We start from the raw sequence: 15,809 nt of genomic DNA on the forward strand, positions 1-15,809 counted from the left end.
ACTCATGGGAGCTACATTTTTCTTATGTTTATAAACCCAATTTTAGGGCTATTAGTTAGGCAAATCTAACTAAATGTGACTTGGTCTCAGCCTGCATTCTTCTGCAGGATCTCATAAAGCTCTTTGGCAGTGTAACATACTCAATAACGTCTGACAGAGATTTTTACTGAATAATTTGGGGACTCGTATTAGTTTTCCCTCAACTCCTTTTTAGGTCCTCATCCAACCTTGGAGCTGTACCGATGTAGGTTGTTCTCACTGAGCTTTTTTAATGTGTGTTACACAGTCAATCTGTCCTCTCACAGTTACACACCCACTCCCACAAAGTGGTACAATGTGAAACTAAGAGGGTGAATTAAATTTTCCCATGTCATTCGTTTCACTCGGGGAGCTTGAAACTCGCAGTGATTCATGATTTCATGAAGAAACGAAGCAGGAAACTCAAACGTGTGGAAAAAATAGAGAAAACATAGAACAGGATGAGAGAGGGAAGGCAAGCATGAAATGAGACAAAGACGAGCAGTGTCCCGTCGACCGTGGTGCAGTATCTGTTCCTTTTGTTGCATCTGGACCCGTGGGTCTCTCTCTCTATTGAAGACGCACACATGTTGCCCCGTCACATGTGGTTTGTGTCACATCATCAGCAGCGGACTCTTCGTTCATGGAAACACACATGGGAGTTCAGTGAAACTACACTACAAGTCCTCGCTCAGTTCCTCCATCTGTCCATCTCCTCCTTTTATCTCCTCCTCTCCCTCACACGATCGCAGATCACACAAAACGCGCGGAGTGTACGCAGTAATGTGGACCAGGTGTGCGAGGCGGTGGGATGTCCACTAACAAACAGGTCTGATGCAGAACAAAGGAGCAGATCTACGAAGACGCTGTTACTCTTTTCTCTTCCTTGTTCTCTTTTTCATGGAGGTTGGATTAGAAGTTGGGATAGATCTGTGTCCTTGGCTTTTAATTGGTTCATATCTCACCATACTACGAGTAAGAAGGCTACTGAACATGTACCCTTCCTCTCAATCGATACTCATCTCACTGTTCAATCTGCTGTTCATTAAGCAGTGCAACAGTCAAATGAACAACTTATTATAGGTTGTTGCATGGAGAGCACAGGAATAATCCTTGCTATATTGATTTGATCCGTTTCCCATCACTGATATAGCAAAGCAAATATCCTTACAGTACGTACCCAGCCACGTACTCCAGCTCCTACTGGGGCTTTGCTATATTCAGTATATATTCAGATGTCAGATGTCCAGGTGGTTTCCCATACAAGCTATAAAGAAATTTTATTGCATTTATCTCATTCTTTCGATCTTTACTGAGAGTTTCAGGGTTGGGACACTGTGCAATAGTTTTTTGGCACTTTGGCCGTTTAGATTCTTCTCCATCATGCAATATCATCAGGGAGACGTTTCATAGGCCCCAAATTCATCCTGCAGCACGACATCGATCCCTCACATCCAGTACAGAGCCTCAGTCTCCTTGCAAGAATCCTCACTGTGGGACTAAAAGAAAAAGCAGTATCTTATCTGACTGTCATCTAGGTAGTGTACGATTACATGAGGAGACGGTGAAACGGCCTGAATCGATAGGTGAAGACACGAAACAACCTATAATTCACTGTGTGAAAAGTGTCCTGAGGAACTGGTGCTGTGATTGATCAATTTACTTTGCAGAAAATGCAGAAAGAAGACAGAATCAATCAAAAATATTCATGGCATCATTTTTTTTATCCTCATTTTACTTTTAAAGACTGAAGCTTTTGCTCAGAGCAGAGTAAAGATCTGTTTCTGGGCTTCGTTCAACCTTCACCACAACAGTCAGCTGCAACGCCTACACAACTGCAGCATGAACCAGTCCAACCTTGAACACATTCAACATCACACTTGCACTTATTATATAAGATATTTGAACTCGTTTAGTAGAAGCGGCAGCAACAACTCATTCCCATCCAAGAGTAGCATGACCTCAGACTGGAAGGTGCTGTCTCTCGTTTTGCTGCCTCTCACTTATGCAGAGGTGTTGGTTTCAACTGAAATGAACAATCATACTGTTGTGATTGAAATGCAGGAGGGACTATTAAAAGAGAGGAATCCGTTGGAAAGAGTCTCCGTCATCAGGCACTCATCCCCACATGCCAGTCTGACGCCCTCTTCTCAATTTCCTCCATCTCAGTATCTCAGTTTTTATTGCTTAATTTGCTCGACCCAGCAGAACAGCTGCAAACAACAGCTTGCATATCTTCTACTGGCACCAATTTAAATTCTGCTTACTTTTCCCACAGTCATCTCCAGTCATTCTGCTGCTCAGGCTTGTCCAGTACTTTTAATATGACGTCCGCTCCTGCCAGCGTGATCGTAATATTGTCAGAAATGCCAGCTCACCCTCCTCTGGCCGTTTAAAGGAATTAACTTTGGTTTGAGAAATCTGGTGTTTTTGAATAGTGATCCTATAAGTGAAGCATTTTTATCACCACCTGCTGCCAGCACGTCCATCTTTTCTTACTTCTTTCCTTTCTCTGTCCAAATGGAGTAGTATAACTCCAGCGTCCTTTCGTAGCTGCAGTCTATGTTTTAAACATTTGGGAAGAGAAAGTTTTGGCAGGTTTTCACATGCGGTCCAAGAGGTGATGAAATTAACCACTCAACTATATGGAGGCATTTGTCTTTTTGACTCTCCTGACCGTCTCTCTCTCTTTCCTCTCCTCTTCTCTCCGTCCTCCAGCCTTTTCCTCTCCTCCCGCAAGCTGCCGACTTTAGTTAGCACCGGTTGTTTTACATGTTTTTCCAAAGGTCTGGCAAAAGTCTAACATGCTTTTCAAAGGGATTTTAGGAATTTGTTCCGCTACTTTTCACTCAAGTACCACAAAGCCTGAAGTGTGTGTGGGTGTGTGTGTGTGTGTTTGTGCACATATGCATGTGTGTGCATATTCAAAATATAGAGCATGAACACTTGTGCCCTCTGAAATACTCCGGAAAATCTCATTGGGCATATAAAAACGCAGCTGCATATTATCTCACTATATTATTGATAGATATAACGGTAATAGAGATATATCATTTCATACTAGTTTAAATATTGATGGGGAAGGTCAAGTCATTTCAGCCCATTATACACTTCTTCCTTCCATTGTACATAAAGTTAATGCAGGTATTAGATAAAATGTGATTGTGGCAATGTGATTTGCCATGTGACAGTATTATTGTTTCTGTAGTTACCCCACGGTCAGTTTGCTGTTAAGTTTTTGTTGTTTGGGTGGCTTTCTACTTTTCTCACCACACCTTCGACCTCCAAACTGCTCATTACAATGTGGGTCACCAGGTCAGATTTAGCAGGAAATCTGCTGCATTGCTTTGCAGGGGGAAAAAAAACCTGGAGAGGATGCTCCTCCTCAGTTCAAACAACCTTCAGGCTTTCAAAGAAACTGAAGGTGGAGGATGAGAAAAGCCCAGAGGGACAAGTTTTTGAGTTCAAGACAGTGCAAAAGAGGAGAATAAATCCTCCTTTGTTGCAACAGGAAGCAACAATATTTCTATTATCTAAAAAAAAATGTCTCCAGTGACCTTGAAGTACATCTGGTCAAACTCATAGTCTGCTGCTTACTGGGGTTGTGCGGAAGTGCTGTTGTCTGTGTCTGTGTCTGGAGCGTTCCTTTATTTTCCAAATAATGGCGAGAATATTTGGTCTTGAAAAATATTTGGATCCATCTTATTATCTGTGTCTTTCCGATTACATTACAGTTACTCATGTACTAAAAAGTTTCTTATTGTTAAATATATATTTTTAAAAATGTATTATTGTCGGTTGTAAGGTTTTACAGCAGTTCACATTTAGGAAACATGTAATAGTCATTGCATTTGATTGGGATTAACACTGGTTAGCTGGCCGCCAATCAATGTATCATATTTCTGAAATAATAAACCGAAGAAAAATTACACGTGAACATGAAAAGCTTTTTACTGCAGTGTTGCAGAGAGTTGAGGAGGGAAAGGGCAAAGAGCCACTAGATGCATCAAAACTACAATTACAGCATTACTCACTCATTCAGATGAAAATCACCTCAAATCTGTCTCTGTAAATTTAATATACTTGGTCCAGATCGGATTTTTTTTCTCTCTTTTTGGACCTTGAGGGAATGTGACAGCCTCTCCATAATAATAATACGCTCTTTTGTTTTCCCTATCTATTTATCATCAATGGGCGGCTCTGGTTTGAGCCTTTCCTCATGACAGCTTTTTTTACTCACTGCCAGGATAATTTGTATCCGTTTCTTATCATTATTATTATTATTTGACCTTCCCAGTGGGATCTCTAGCATCACGTGTAAAAAAAAAAAAAAAAGAGTGTTTTCACCAATGAATGTAGGTTTGGATGTCAGGTCATCAAAAGTCAAAGTCCGGACAACATTTATTGCATGAAAAACATAAACTTGACGTAGAATCGTTTTAGTTTTGTTGATCAATTATTAAAATCTTTCAAATGTTTGAACTGAATATTGAGCAGAACCCAACAGTCACTGACGCACACTGACGTCGCCCGGTTCCTGCTGGGACAGTGTGAACGAAATATAAAATAAACTCTGAACAACCGATGACAAGCCGAACACTTGAATTAACATAAATCGTTTTTCACGTTGCTCACGCTGAACCGGTGACCGTGTGTGCGGAGAGGGAGCACATCTGGTGCGTAGCTGCCTCTCTTTGTCTCTCTCTCTTTCTCTTTCCTTTTTTCCTCTGGACCTGTTTCACTGTTTGTCTTTCATCTCCTCGCTCCTTTTCAACTGACACTTCTTTTCCCTCCCCACCATCCACTCCGAAAACCACATCTCCCCACCCCTCCCTCACCCTCTCCCATTTCCTCTCTCCTCCCTCTCGCTGAGTGTGGCTGTCATCCCTCCATCGTGGCAGGTGAGGCCATAAAACAGCAGGAGAGTCCAGAGGAGGGCTGAGAGACTTTGTATGTGTGTATGTGTGTGTGTGATTAATTATTATACAGATATCCGAGGACCCCCCTATGCAAACTGTGCACGCATACAGACACACAGTCATTAATCTCATCTCTTGTTGTTACAGTGCGTTGGTGTGTTAAACAGTAACATCTCTGACCTCTGACCCGTGCTGTGTCTCCTGCGCTCTCTCCCTCACACATAACTCATCATGTCACCTTCAAGGCCAAAAGTGTCTGTTCGTCTCTCAGCTCCTCTTACACAAATACGCCGCATGTACTCTTTAAGTGATTTACAACATCCAAGCGATATTTGAGAGTGTAAGGTGTATACCACACATAACATACCAGGAGTGTTTTCAGCTCAAAGCCATTAGCAGCAGAGAAGCTGAGCGATGTGCTGCTGTGGACGGGGCGGCCGCAAAAACACGGGTTTTTAGCCAAAAGCTCGTCAGAAAAAAGCCGATATCCCAATGTCAGCTGAAGTATCATTGTCATGTTCATGAGCGCAGTTTCAGAAAAAAAGTTAGTAAAGAAGCTACATTTCATTTTTTACATTTTTTCAGTACAGTTCATATTTAAACAGGGCTCGGTCTGAGGTTCCTGCGTTGTCACTGTCAACGGGAGACGGCTGTGGCTGTGAGGTTGGTGTGATGACTCTGGCCGAGCTGTCTGGACCGTCATGTCCTTATGTGGGTTTTTTTGTTTTTGTGGTTAATCGGCCAATTAATTCTTCCTCTTACCGGCTTTTTCCAGCTATATCGTTACTATATCAGCATTCAATCCACTGTCAGTCGTCCTCTAGACCAGACTATGTTTTCCAGTCTTTACCTGTTCAGTTTTGTTGCCTCTGTCTCAGGTTTCTGTTGTTTGCTGACAGGAGTCCAGGACTCCCGTTGGTGTGTAGTCCATCTCCACCTCGAGGTTTAGACGTGTTGTGGATTCTGAGATGCTTTTCTTTCTTTCTTTTTTTGTTTTTCTTGAGTTATTTTAGCCTTTCTTTTTAGCTCCAACCAGTCTGGCCATTCTCCTCTGATCTCTCTCACCAAAAAGCCGTTTCCGTCCACAGAGCTGCAGCCCACTGGGTGGTTTTTTAAATTTTTTTTTATTTTTGAACCATTTTGAATAAAAACTGTTTTGTGTGAAGATCCCAAGAGATCAGCAGTTTCAGAAACACTCAAACCAACGCATCTGGCACCAACAACGATGCCACAGTGAAGTCAAAGTAACTAAGATCACATTTTTCCCCTTTTTCTTATGTTTGATGTGAACATTAAGTGAAAGTCCTGACCTGCACCTGCGTGACTGCACAGCTGCCACATGATAGGCTGATTGGATAACGAGACTTGAATGAGCAGGTGTTCCTAATAAAGTGCATTTTACAGTACTTGAGGAAATGCACTTATTTACTTGATAGCACTGATGTACATTACAGTAAAATGCAGCTTTGTTGCCACCTGTGGAGGACATTTGTCTTCAACCACACCTTGCCTGTAAAAGAAACGGCATGGAAAACATTTACCTCATGGAAAACATCTGTGTGCACCTCCAGTCAGATAACAATCGGGGGCGCACAAGGTGGAAACTACACTTCCAGACTGGGTAAACAACCAGTAATCAACTTCAGTAGAGGTTTTTAGCTGGAGGGGGGGGGGGGGGCACTTTGGAGAGCAGAGGAGGTGAGAGGAGATCATGAGAGAAGGAGCTGGGGAGAGGCAGCACAGAGATGCAAGTAAAGGTCAAGGAGGAGAGGAGAGGAGGAGGAGGAGTGATAATGTGAAGACAGAAGACAAAAAGAACAAGAGGATTACAGAAAGGGAGAGAGGGAGGGGGGAGAGGACGGAGGGGAACGACAAGAGGATAGAAATGAAAAATTAAACATGTCTGTAACAGATCAAAGTGGGAGCACAGAGTGGGCTGGATTTGGATGCAAGATGGACTGAGTCTGGGGAGGGGAGAAAAAGGTAATGTGTTGGTTGGTTGGTGTGTGTTTTAGAGAGAGAGGTGTTTTGGGGGAGATTTTGACAACCTTAAGCCCGAGTGAAGAGACCCATGAGAGCTCCTTCAAGAAACATATCACACCTAAGGGTCTGGTTACAGTATAGCTTGTGTGTTTGTGTGTGTATTGGACTATCTCTGCGTCTCCTCGTACCCGGACGTCTTAAGAGGAATTTGTCATTAACAAAAGAAAGAGGGAAAATGGTTTAAAGTGACTCTTCTCTCAAAACTGGTGTCCAAGAGTGTAAAGTCATGATTCTGCTGTTTCACCGTACGCTCAGTGCCAACGCCACTGAGGCTGATAACTACACCAATGGGCTATAGATCCTTGTCAAAACACCCACACCCACTGTTTCATATGTAACACCAGAGGCTAATAAACTACGTTCACAGTTCAACCCTTAGTGCCCAAGATTCAGATTCCTTTCATGTAGCTGTTCACATCATTTTTCAAATTTGTAAAACCGGTCATGGCCCTGCCGTGTCCCACATGTGTAGAAGAAGAACAACAACAAGACACCACACAGACAGAAGTAAATAAGGAGAAAAGATGAGAATAACAAACATGGAGGCCACATTATTTTTAAATTACCATTTGTGGAAGCAGACAAAGATGAAAGCTGAGGATAAAAAGGTACATAAGGACGCCTTAAATGCTGATTAGATCTCAAACTTCACTTTTCCTCTACTGACTTCCTCCGTCACTGCTGTCTGCCATGTTTGTTTTTCTGTGAGTCTTGTCACAGTTATGTCAAAATCAATTTAGAGTGACGAAAAAGTCATATGGCTGTTCAGATCAGATCTCTATCTGGTTTTAGAGCCACACATGAAAAGTGTCTCACATTAGATAAGATTGGATTACATTACATTACACTATTCCTTTCTTTTACATAATTGTTTTGTCTCTTAAATCAACTTATGTGAGGAAAGGAAAACTAAAACTCTGATGGAAAAATGCTTAAAATGATCAACTACATAACTTTGAAATTAGTTGTAGTTTATTTTTCTGGTGAATAATCCACTGCAGCTTTAATGAGAGTTTAATAATTAATGCCAGAGGACGACGACATAAGCGGTTTGCAGAATACAAATAGAGATATGTACGTGTGCAGAATCAAACTGCATAACTAGCCACATTTCAAGCCTGCAGGACACAAGTGTTTAATTCTCACAAGATAGATTTAGGGTGGAGTATCACTTTAAGCTAACCCAAACGTTTTCTTCCATGACTTGAATGAAATGAGGCGACTGCACAACATTAAACAGCTATCACGCTTCACGCTGAGACTCCATCTCATGTCCCACAGGTTAAGAAACCAGCACATGTGGCTTCTCCGGCTTCGGTTTTGTTGATGCTTTATATGAATCCCAGCGACAAGTTACTGCGCAGCGTTCCCTCTGTATTCTGCACATGAAAAGGAGGTTTACACAGTCTTAAATGCAGTGCTGAAGTGTGATGATAACCCTCACAAGCCCACACAGTTGTCATTTTGAAAAATACATAGTCATCATCACCAGTCTGCAAACGAACCCATTTAAAACAATCCTGAGGTCTCGGAGAAGCCGTTCTCCTCCAACAGTAGCTATTTATTTGTGTAGAGATGAAGTTTTTATGGCTTTTTGTTGATTCTGTTTGTTCCCCTGGAATCGGAGAGATGGAATAAATTGGAGGAATGATTGAAGCCAGGCACGCTGGGGAGCAGAGGGAGACAGACGGACAGACGGAGGGGAGGGGGGGAGAGAGTGAGGGGAGGGGAGGAGGAGGAGGAGGAGGAGGAGGGGGTTGGGGGTGAAACCGCAGTTTTTATATGTTGTCTGGTTTTAATTTGGTAAGAGCCATCACTCACCAGTTCACTGAGGTGGCAAACCAGATGAGTATGTGCAGTGTGAGCTTTGGGAGTGTGTGCTTTTCTTGTGTATGTGTGTGTGTGTGTTCTCTACCTGCTTAAACAATGAGAGCGCTCTCTGCAACTGCTAAAACCCTCTGACATATTGTCATTTATCTGAGTTCTTACACTTTCTCTTCCTCGTATTTCTTCAAACTTCATCCATTTTAAGGAATACAAAAACATTATGGGAAATACACTTACATAATATTTCACTTTCTGGCACACAGTGAGATGACAGGTGAGGGTAAGTTAAATATAAGTGAAGGTTAAATATCAGGCTCCAGTCTGTAACAGGTTAGTTTAGCAAATAGACTGGGAACACGGGGAAACAGCCTGACTCTGTCCATGGGTAACAAAACCTGCACCGGCACATTGAGAGTTCACAAATTGACATTTTTGTTTAATCTCTACAATAACCAAATGTGCGATGACAGATTACTGTTTTAGTTTAGTCAATATAAACTGCTTTTGATGAACAAATATTGATATTTATGAATTAAAAGCAAACATCTGAAGCGTTTTCGTCTCAAATATGAGGATTTAACTGAATATCTTTAGATTCTGGATTGATGTTTTCACTATTTTTATTTTCTGTACTTTTTGTTGACAAAACAATTAATCGAAAAAGAAATTAGCCTATTAATCTAACATAGTAATAATCGTTAGTTGCAACTGTGTTGTGCAAGACAGAGGGGCTGCAAGTTTCAGCTCCCTGCCAAGTAATAGTCCAGCACACGTTGCCCTATAAAATGGCAAATTACTCTGGTTTTTGAACAAACTAAACAAACATGATTTAAAGCGTTCATTAGCGAGCTTTTAAGGGAGGATTTTGTTGCCTATGGATGGAGCCAGAGTGGCTGTTTTTTTCCTCTTTCCATTCAATGGTATGATAAACAACTGCTGGCTGTAGTTCTTCACTCTGTAGTTTTATCACGTGTGATGGAACAGGTCAATTTTAATTGTGTAACTCTGACTTCATTGACTTCATTGTTCCTAAAGCTTCATCTGCCTGTGTGCTTATGTTTAGTGTCTTCAGCCGTGCAGAGAACTGTGGGAAACCAGGAAGGTGCTGTCTCCAAAGTCCTGCGAGGTAAGATAAGACAGTGAATAGTGTGTTTAGTGTGTGTGTGTGTGTGTGTGTGTGTGTGTGTGTGTGCGTGCGTGCGTCACAACAGCGTTGGTGGTGGTGTCACTTATGCACTGAAAACATACTTGTGTTGGCACCAGACTCAGTTTGTAGACTGTGTTTGTGTATTTGTGTGTCATGAAGGTGCATTCCTGTGTGTGTTTATGCAAAATTATGAATGACATGTTTATGGGCTCTTGAATGTACACATATGAGAGTGTGTGCATTAGTTTTGTGTACATTATGCAGTATATGTGTATGTGTGTGGCCTCATGTGATTGTTTGCAGAGCCGTGTGCTGTGGTTTTCTTACCGATTAGTTTTTCATCACAATAGCTGAAGCATGTTACTGGTTGGACGGCTGACCGGCTGACCGGTTAGGGACACTGGCTAATTCAGTTCCATCAGCTAAAGCTTGTGTTTACATTTTTGCTAATCTGCAACCATGTGCACAGACACGCAGAAATACACACATGCAAGCCCTTTTCATACCTAATCTCAAAGGGCTGCCTTCAAAGAGTCAGCAGGGGTTTACCAAAGGAAACACTTTCACCTCCGCTGTGTGTTTTTTCTGGAGCGCATGTGTGTGTTTATGTATGTTACGTATTATTTCCGTTGTGTGTCAGCCATGATAATAATAATTCCCTCTGCTCCCGTCTCTGTCTTTTCAGAAGCAGACGGAGTGCGTGACAAGCAGGGAGTTCCTGGCTTCTCTGAGGTTGTCTCGTCAGGGCGACTGCCCTCCGCCTCAGAGAGCCACCGGATTCGCCGCAGCCTGCGTGGAGAGCTGCTCGTCAGACCAGCATTGTCCCTCCCCCAGAAAGTGCTGCTCCAATGGCTGCGGACACACTTGTCAAGCGCCAGCGAATCTATACAAAGGTACATACGCTTCGAGCCAGTTGGAGCTTGTTGGTAACATTGTTAAAGTTTTAACTGAGCTTATCATCAAAGGATGAATTGTTCTTGATGGTCTCAGCAGGCATAACACTTGGATAATTCCCAATGATGATTGTGACGAACCAGTGGCGTAGCGATGTCTGGAGAAGTGGGCATACTCTTAATTCATGCCCCAATAATTATTTCCCTTCTGGACGGCCTGTCCAGCAGAGGGTAAACGCCCTGTTTTATAAAAAAAAAAAAGTGAGTTGAGGCACTTAAAGTAGGTCAGTAGTGCTTGCAGAACTTCTCCTAACTAACTCCTGAACTTCAGGGAGTGTGGATCAATATGAAATTAACATCTGCCACAGAACAATACGCAGATTTAGCAATAAATACTGACCCAGAGACTGTAGGTCCAAAAGATTGGGCAGCCTGCAGTTTTTATTCGTTCTGCAGGCTGTAAGCATGAATAATAAGATATACTTGAGGTGACGCAAACATGGTTTTTCAGGCAGCTAAGTTAATTTTTGACAAACATTTCCAGATTTTCAAAATGAAACATTTTATAAAATTGAATTTCACATTTCTCAAAACATGTTCTGCCCTGTTCAGCCTCTGATTGGCTCACCCTGACCCCGACCAATCATCACTCCTCCTGCTAAAAACCTAATCAGCCCAAACCAGATGAAATACAAGTTAGTATAGAGACCATATATCTGGGTAGGCACACCCGTTATGCATTAAACCTAATGTTTAATGCATAATATGTAGCCAATAATCGTATTGTGTGTGTGTGTGTCTGTAGTTGATTGACAGCTCCTGTTGGTTGCACCTGTTGCAGCAGGGATGAGGACACCATTATCATTCTTATTAGTACAAAGGTTTTGGAGAGCTCATGTAATTAGCTGCATACCAGCCAACCGCAGCACGCTACACCATATGTTCATGTTTAGCTCTGATGTACATGATCCTGTCAGCTCCAGCTCTTGTTCATGTAGCCTCTTGTACAACATATTTCTCGTGTCATCGTGACCTTACTCTTGTCGTCTCCCTGTGTGTTTGGTCCGTGCAGGTGTTCCCCTGAAGCCTCGCAGGGAGATGAGCTTTGTGGAGGATTCAGACGGCCAGGTGAAGGTGCTGTGGGTGTCCAAGTTCAATGTCAGCATGGAGCCCGTCATTTACATGGTTCAGTCCCGCTGGAACGTAGGCATCCACCCCAGCGAAGACCACGCCACGGCATGGACTACTGTTGCCATGGTAACTCAATCAGCAGACTCTCACCTTTCATCCCTGGTCATTATTTTGAGGGGTAGAAAGTTTGAGATATCATATTTATAAGGATTTATGAAGACAGAGCTGTTGTGAAATGTGTTCTGTTTAATTCAGCTTTTGTAAATCAACTTCTCACATTTACACCATCATCCTGTTCCTGCCATCCTCTCTGCATTATTGTGGCATATTAGCTGAAGATGTCATGATGTAGGCAGGCTGATAGCTAGAAAAACAAACCCTTGTAACAACACACACACACACACACACACACACACACACACACACACACACACACACACACACACACACACACACACACACACACACACACACACACATACACACACTAACCAGGAAACTCAGACAGTTGTAGAACCACTGAGGCTATAAAAATGGCTCCCGGTGCCTTTAACAGTGGAGCAACACCACAGAGTTTGTAACATATCTTTACCTCATAACTCTCAATTTTCCTCGAATGATGAAACTTCTCAGCTATGGAGATGGATGTTAGACTCTGTTTCCACCTCATCAGTCTGCTGCCTTGCTGTCTAAACCTCTCCACCCCAGCCAGTCTCCCATTCTGCCAGGGTAAACCGTATGCATGCGAGTGTGTGTGTGCACTGTACGCCCATGTGTGTGTGCCTGTGTGAGGTTAGGTAAATAAGCAGAGCTTAAAAAGGAACCACAGGCAGCCACAGTCGTTCCACCGGCTGACTCTGAATGACTGAACGCTCATTATGGACTTAAATAGATGGCAGCTCGTGTCTGTCTGTGTGTGTGTGTGTGTACGTGTGTTTGTGTGTGTGTGTATATGTGTGTGTGTGTACGTGTGATTGTGGATGAGTAGATTTTAAGCAGTGATTACATTTGCTCTGTCAGGGAGACAAAACATGCAAATCTTTAGCAGTTTCAACCATAATTTTGGGCCAATCGTTTAATTTGACTATTATCAGATGGAATTCCAATCCAGCGACGTTCATCTGACTTTTCCAGCTCATTAACTTGTGACATTCATATGTTCAACTCTGCACAGGGCTCTGTCATGTTTTGAAAGAGGATATGTTATGGTTTTTTGTGAGGGATGACAGAGTATGGTTGATATGTACACTCAGTGGGCACTTTATTAGGAACACCAACTGAAACCAATGCAGTCTGATGTAACTATCCAAGACCAACATGGTGCAGAGCACACACACCGAAGACATGGTCCCACTGCGGGATTAAAGAAACACGTTTAGGCCAAAAGTCAGACAACTGTCCAAACGCTGCACTGATGTTGTAGCTCTCAGCTGAATAAAATATACAGGGAGTCTTCAGTGCAGCGAGCAGATCTTTCAGATTTTTAATGCATTTAATATACGTAAACAGTCCTGGAGTAAATCCTCCCTTCATGAAGGTTTATTTGTTTTGTGTTATACGGTGAAGGGTTTCGCTCACTGACATTAACTCATAGAGATACCAATAAGCAAAGAGTCAAAACATTGCGTGCAAAATTGTGATGTTACAGGTGGGTGACTGTTTTCGGCCAAGATGCATTCAGGAACATTACCATCGATACTGTATGTGTGTCCTTTTACTCTTACAGTTACAGTATAAACAAACAAGATATCAAATGGTCCAATATCATATGAGTAAATATTAGGTTTGTTTTTGGTGAAAATACCTGTTTGTCAAGATGTACTTGTTTTAAAAGTTTTTGAAACTTAAATATTTTAATTGGGACGTGTATTTTATTTGTGTCTTATTATCCTCAATGATGTTTTATGTATATTTACCTTTACAAGTCATGTACTTTTTTGTGTAAAGCATCATACTTGGTATGATTTCATCTGTTAAATGAAGATAATGAGAGTAAAATTGCAGAGGATACAGTGCATAGGCCCCGGTTTAATTCCACCGGTGGCCCTTTACTGCATGTCATTCCCTCTTCCTGTCTCTCTACAGCTGTCCTGTCAATTAAAATCCCCAAAATATACTATAATAAACAAACTCAAATTTGTGTCATGCACCTGTTAGTTGTTTCATGTGATGTGTTTGTGTTTGTGTTTATAGACCCTGTCTGAAGATGTGGTTCTGTCCGATCTGAGACCCCAGCGCTGGTACCAGTTCAGAGTCGCGGCCATCAACAGCCACGGCAGCAGAGGTTTCACCACACCGAGCAAACACTACATCTCTAGCAAAGGTAACACAAGCGCGCTCGCTCAGAACACATACTCTTCAGAGAGCTGTTAAGAGCGTCCCACAGAAGGCGATGATGACTGCGGCTGCATGTTTCCACGGCCCGTCTGTGAATTTTGATATCCTGTCATGAGACACTGAGCAAAACGCAGATTTCTGGGATCCGTTTGTGTCATTTAACAAGAGATATTGCACCTCTCTGGAGGAAAAGTCCAAAAACTCAGGAACATTTCCCTTCCTCTCCTTCACTGTTCTTTCTCTCTCTTACACTCAGCGTTGATGGATAAGGTACACACAGCAGGAAAATTATCAGGCAGTCCATAAAACATAGGCAGGAAACAGAATATACACGAACTGCACATTGCACATATTCACACATATACTGTACAGACTCACACATACACATACTCATACATACTCATCCAGCTTTAGTGCCAGAGTGAAATCCCCAGTGTTGGTCAGTGAGACAGGGTGAAAGTAACGTAAGACAGTCACGCGCACACGCACACACATGCACAGGTCCTAGCTATAATACTTAGCAGACTCAGGTCAACTGGTGTTTGACTAGCCAGGATTGGCTAGTGATATGGCTCCTCTGCCAGGATTGGCTAGAGCATGTATGTGAATAATGGCTTCAGGTTGGACTCTGCTTTGGAAAAAGGCTCTTTATCAGTTGAACACTTATAGAAGACGATGAAGAGGTGTCTGAGATAGCATTTTCCACCGCCATCAACAAAACACCAAACGCTGGAATGCTCTGCTCCTCCGATCCAGGTTTTTTATAAACATTACAACCTGTGCCTTGGCACACTTCACCTTCTCTGGCAGCTCCTGGTGCCCCATCAGCATATTAAAGGAAAAGCTGGAAATTTGGAAAATATGCCTGTGCACTTTCTTGCACAGAGTGAGATGAGAAGATCAATACCACTCTTACTTCTGTCTGTTATATATAAAGCTCAAGTTTTGCTCCTCAGGGTTGCACTTTTTTTTTTTTTTTTTAGTGTTTCTTTTATACTTGTACCGATAAAGGTTATAACAGATGTGTCCACTAGGAGGCAGTGTCACATTTAAACCACATTGAAAGCAATATCTGAAAGAATTTGGATTTATCAATGTAATGGACATGAGCTGTATATCCAATGTCAGAGAAAAAAATAGGGAAGACTTCATGTTTTATGAACAAGCCAGGTTGCTTGAGCCTCAGGTTGATGAAACAGGTTATTGAAGCTTTGGATCCATGTGTGTTGGCTCCTCTGCATCCCCTCTCTATGCAGATCTATAGCCAGCCGCCGTCCGATAAGCTTAGCTTTCCATAAAAAAGAAAGTGTGAGAACTGCTTTGTGGTTTTTATTGGTGGGGGTTATATGTGGGACTTTTGGCCGGGAGACGTAACTTCCCGAATTCTTGCCTGGATGCATGCTTCTGTATACGGACTGGACTTGGGGAAGACGGAGGCTGGCTAGCTCTTTTCTCCCTGTTTCCATGGATGTTGCTGCAAAGCAGGCAACGAGT

The 15,809-nt window shown here is 42.4% G+C and overlaps 1 protein-coding gene across 1 annotated transcript in view; it reads left to right on the forward strand.

Annotated features, from left to right (window-relative positions):
• Window positions 1–15,809, forward strand: part of anos1b (anosmin 1b) — a gene marked incomplete at its 5' end in the record, with an annotated part of 41,849 nt that overhangs the window by 14,016 nt on the left and 12,024 nt on the right. Inside the window, 4 exons of the mRNA XM_083969608.1 lie at window positions 9,871–9,933; window positions 10,640–10,847; window positions 11,920–12,104; window positions 14,172–14,301. Of these exons, the coding sequence (XP_083825734.1) occupies window positions 9,871–9,933; window positions 10,640–10,847; window positions 11,920–12,104; window positions 14,172–14,301 (586 nt within the window). The remainder of the gene's footprint in view (window positions 1–9,870; window positions 9,934–10,639; window positions 10,848–11,919; window positions 12,105–14,171; window positions 14,302–15,809) is intronic.

The sequence above is a fragment of the Trachurus trachurus genome (genome assembly GCF_905171665.1).
Source record: "Trachurus trachurus genome assembly, chromosome: 4".
Taxonomy (NCBI): Eukaryota; Metazoa; Chordata; class Actinopteri; order Carangiformes; family Carangidae; genus Trachurus; species Trachurus trachurus.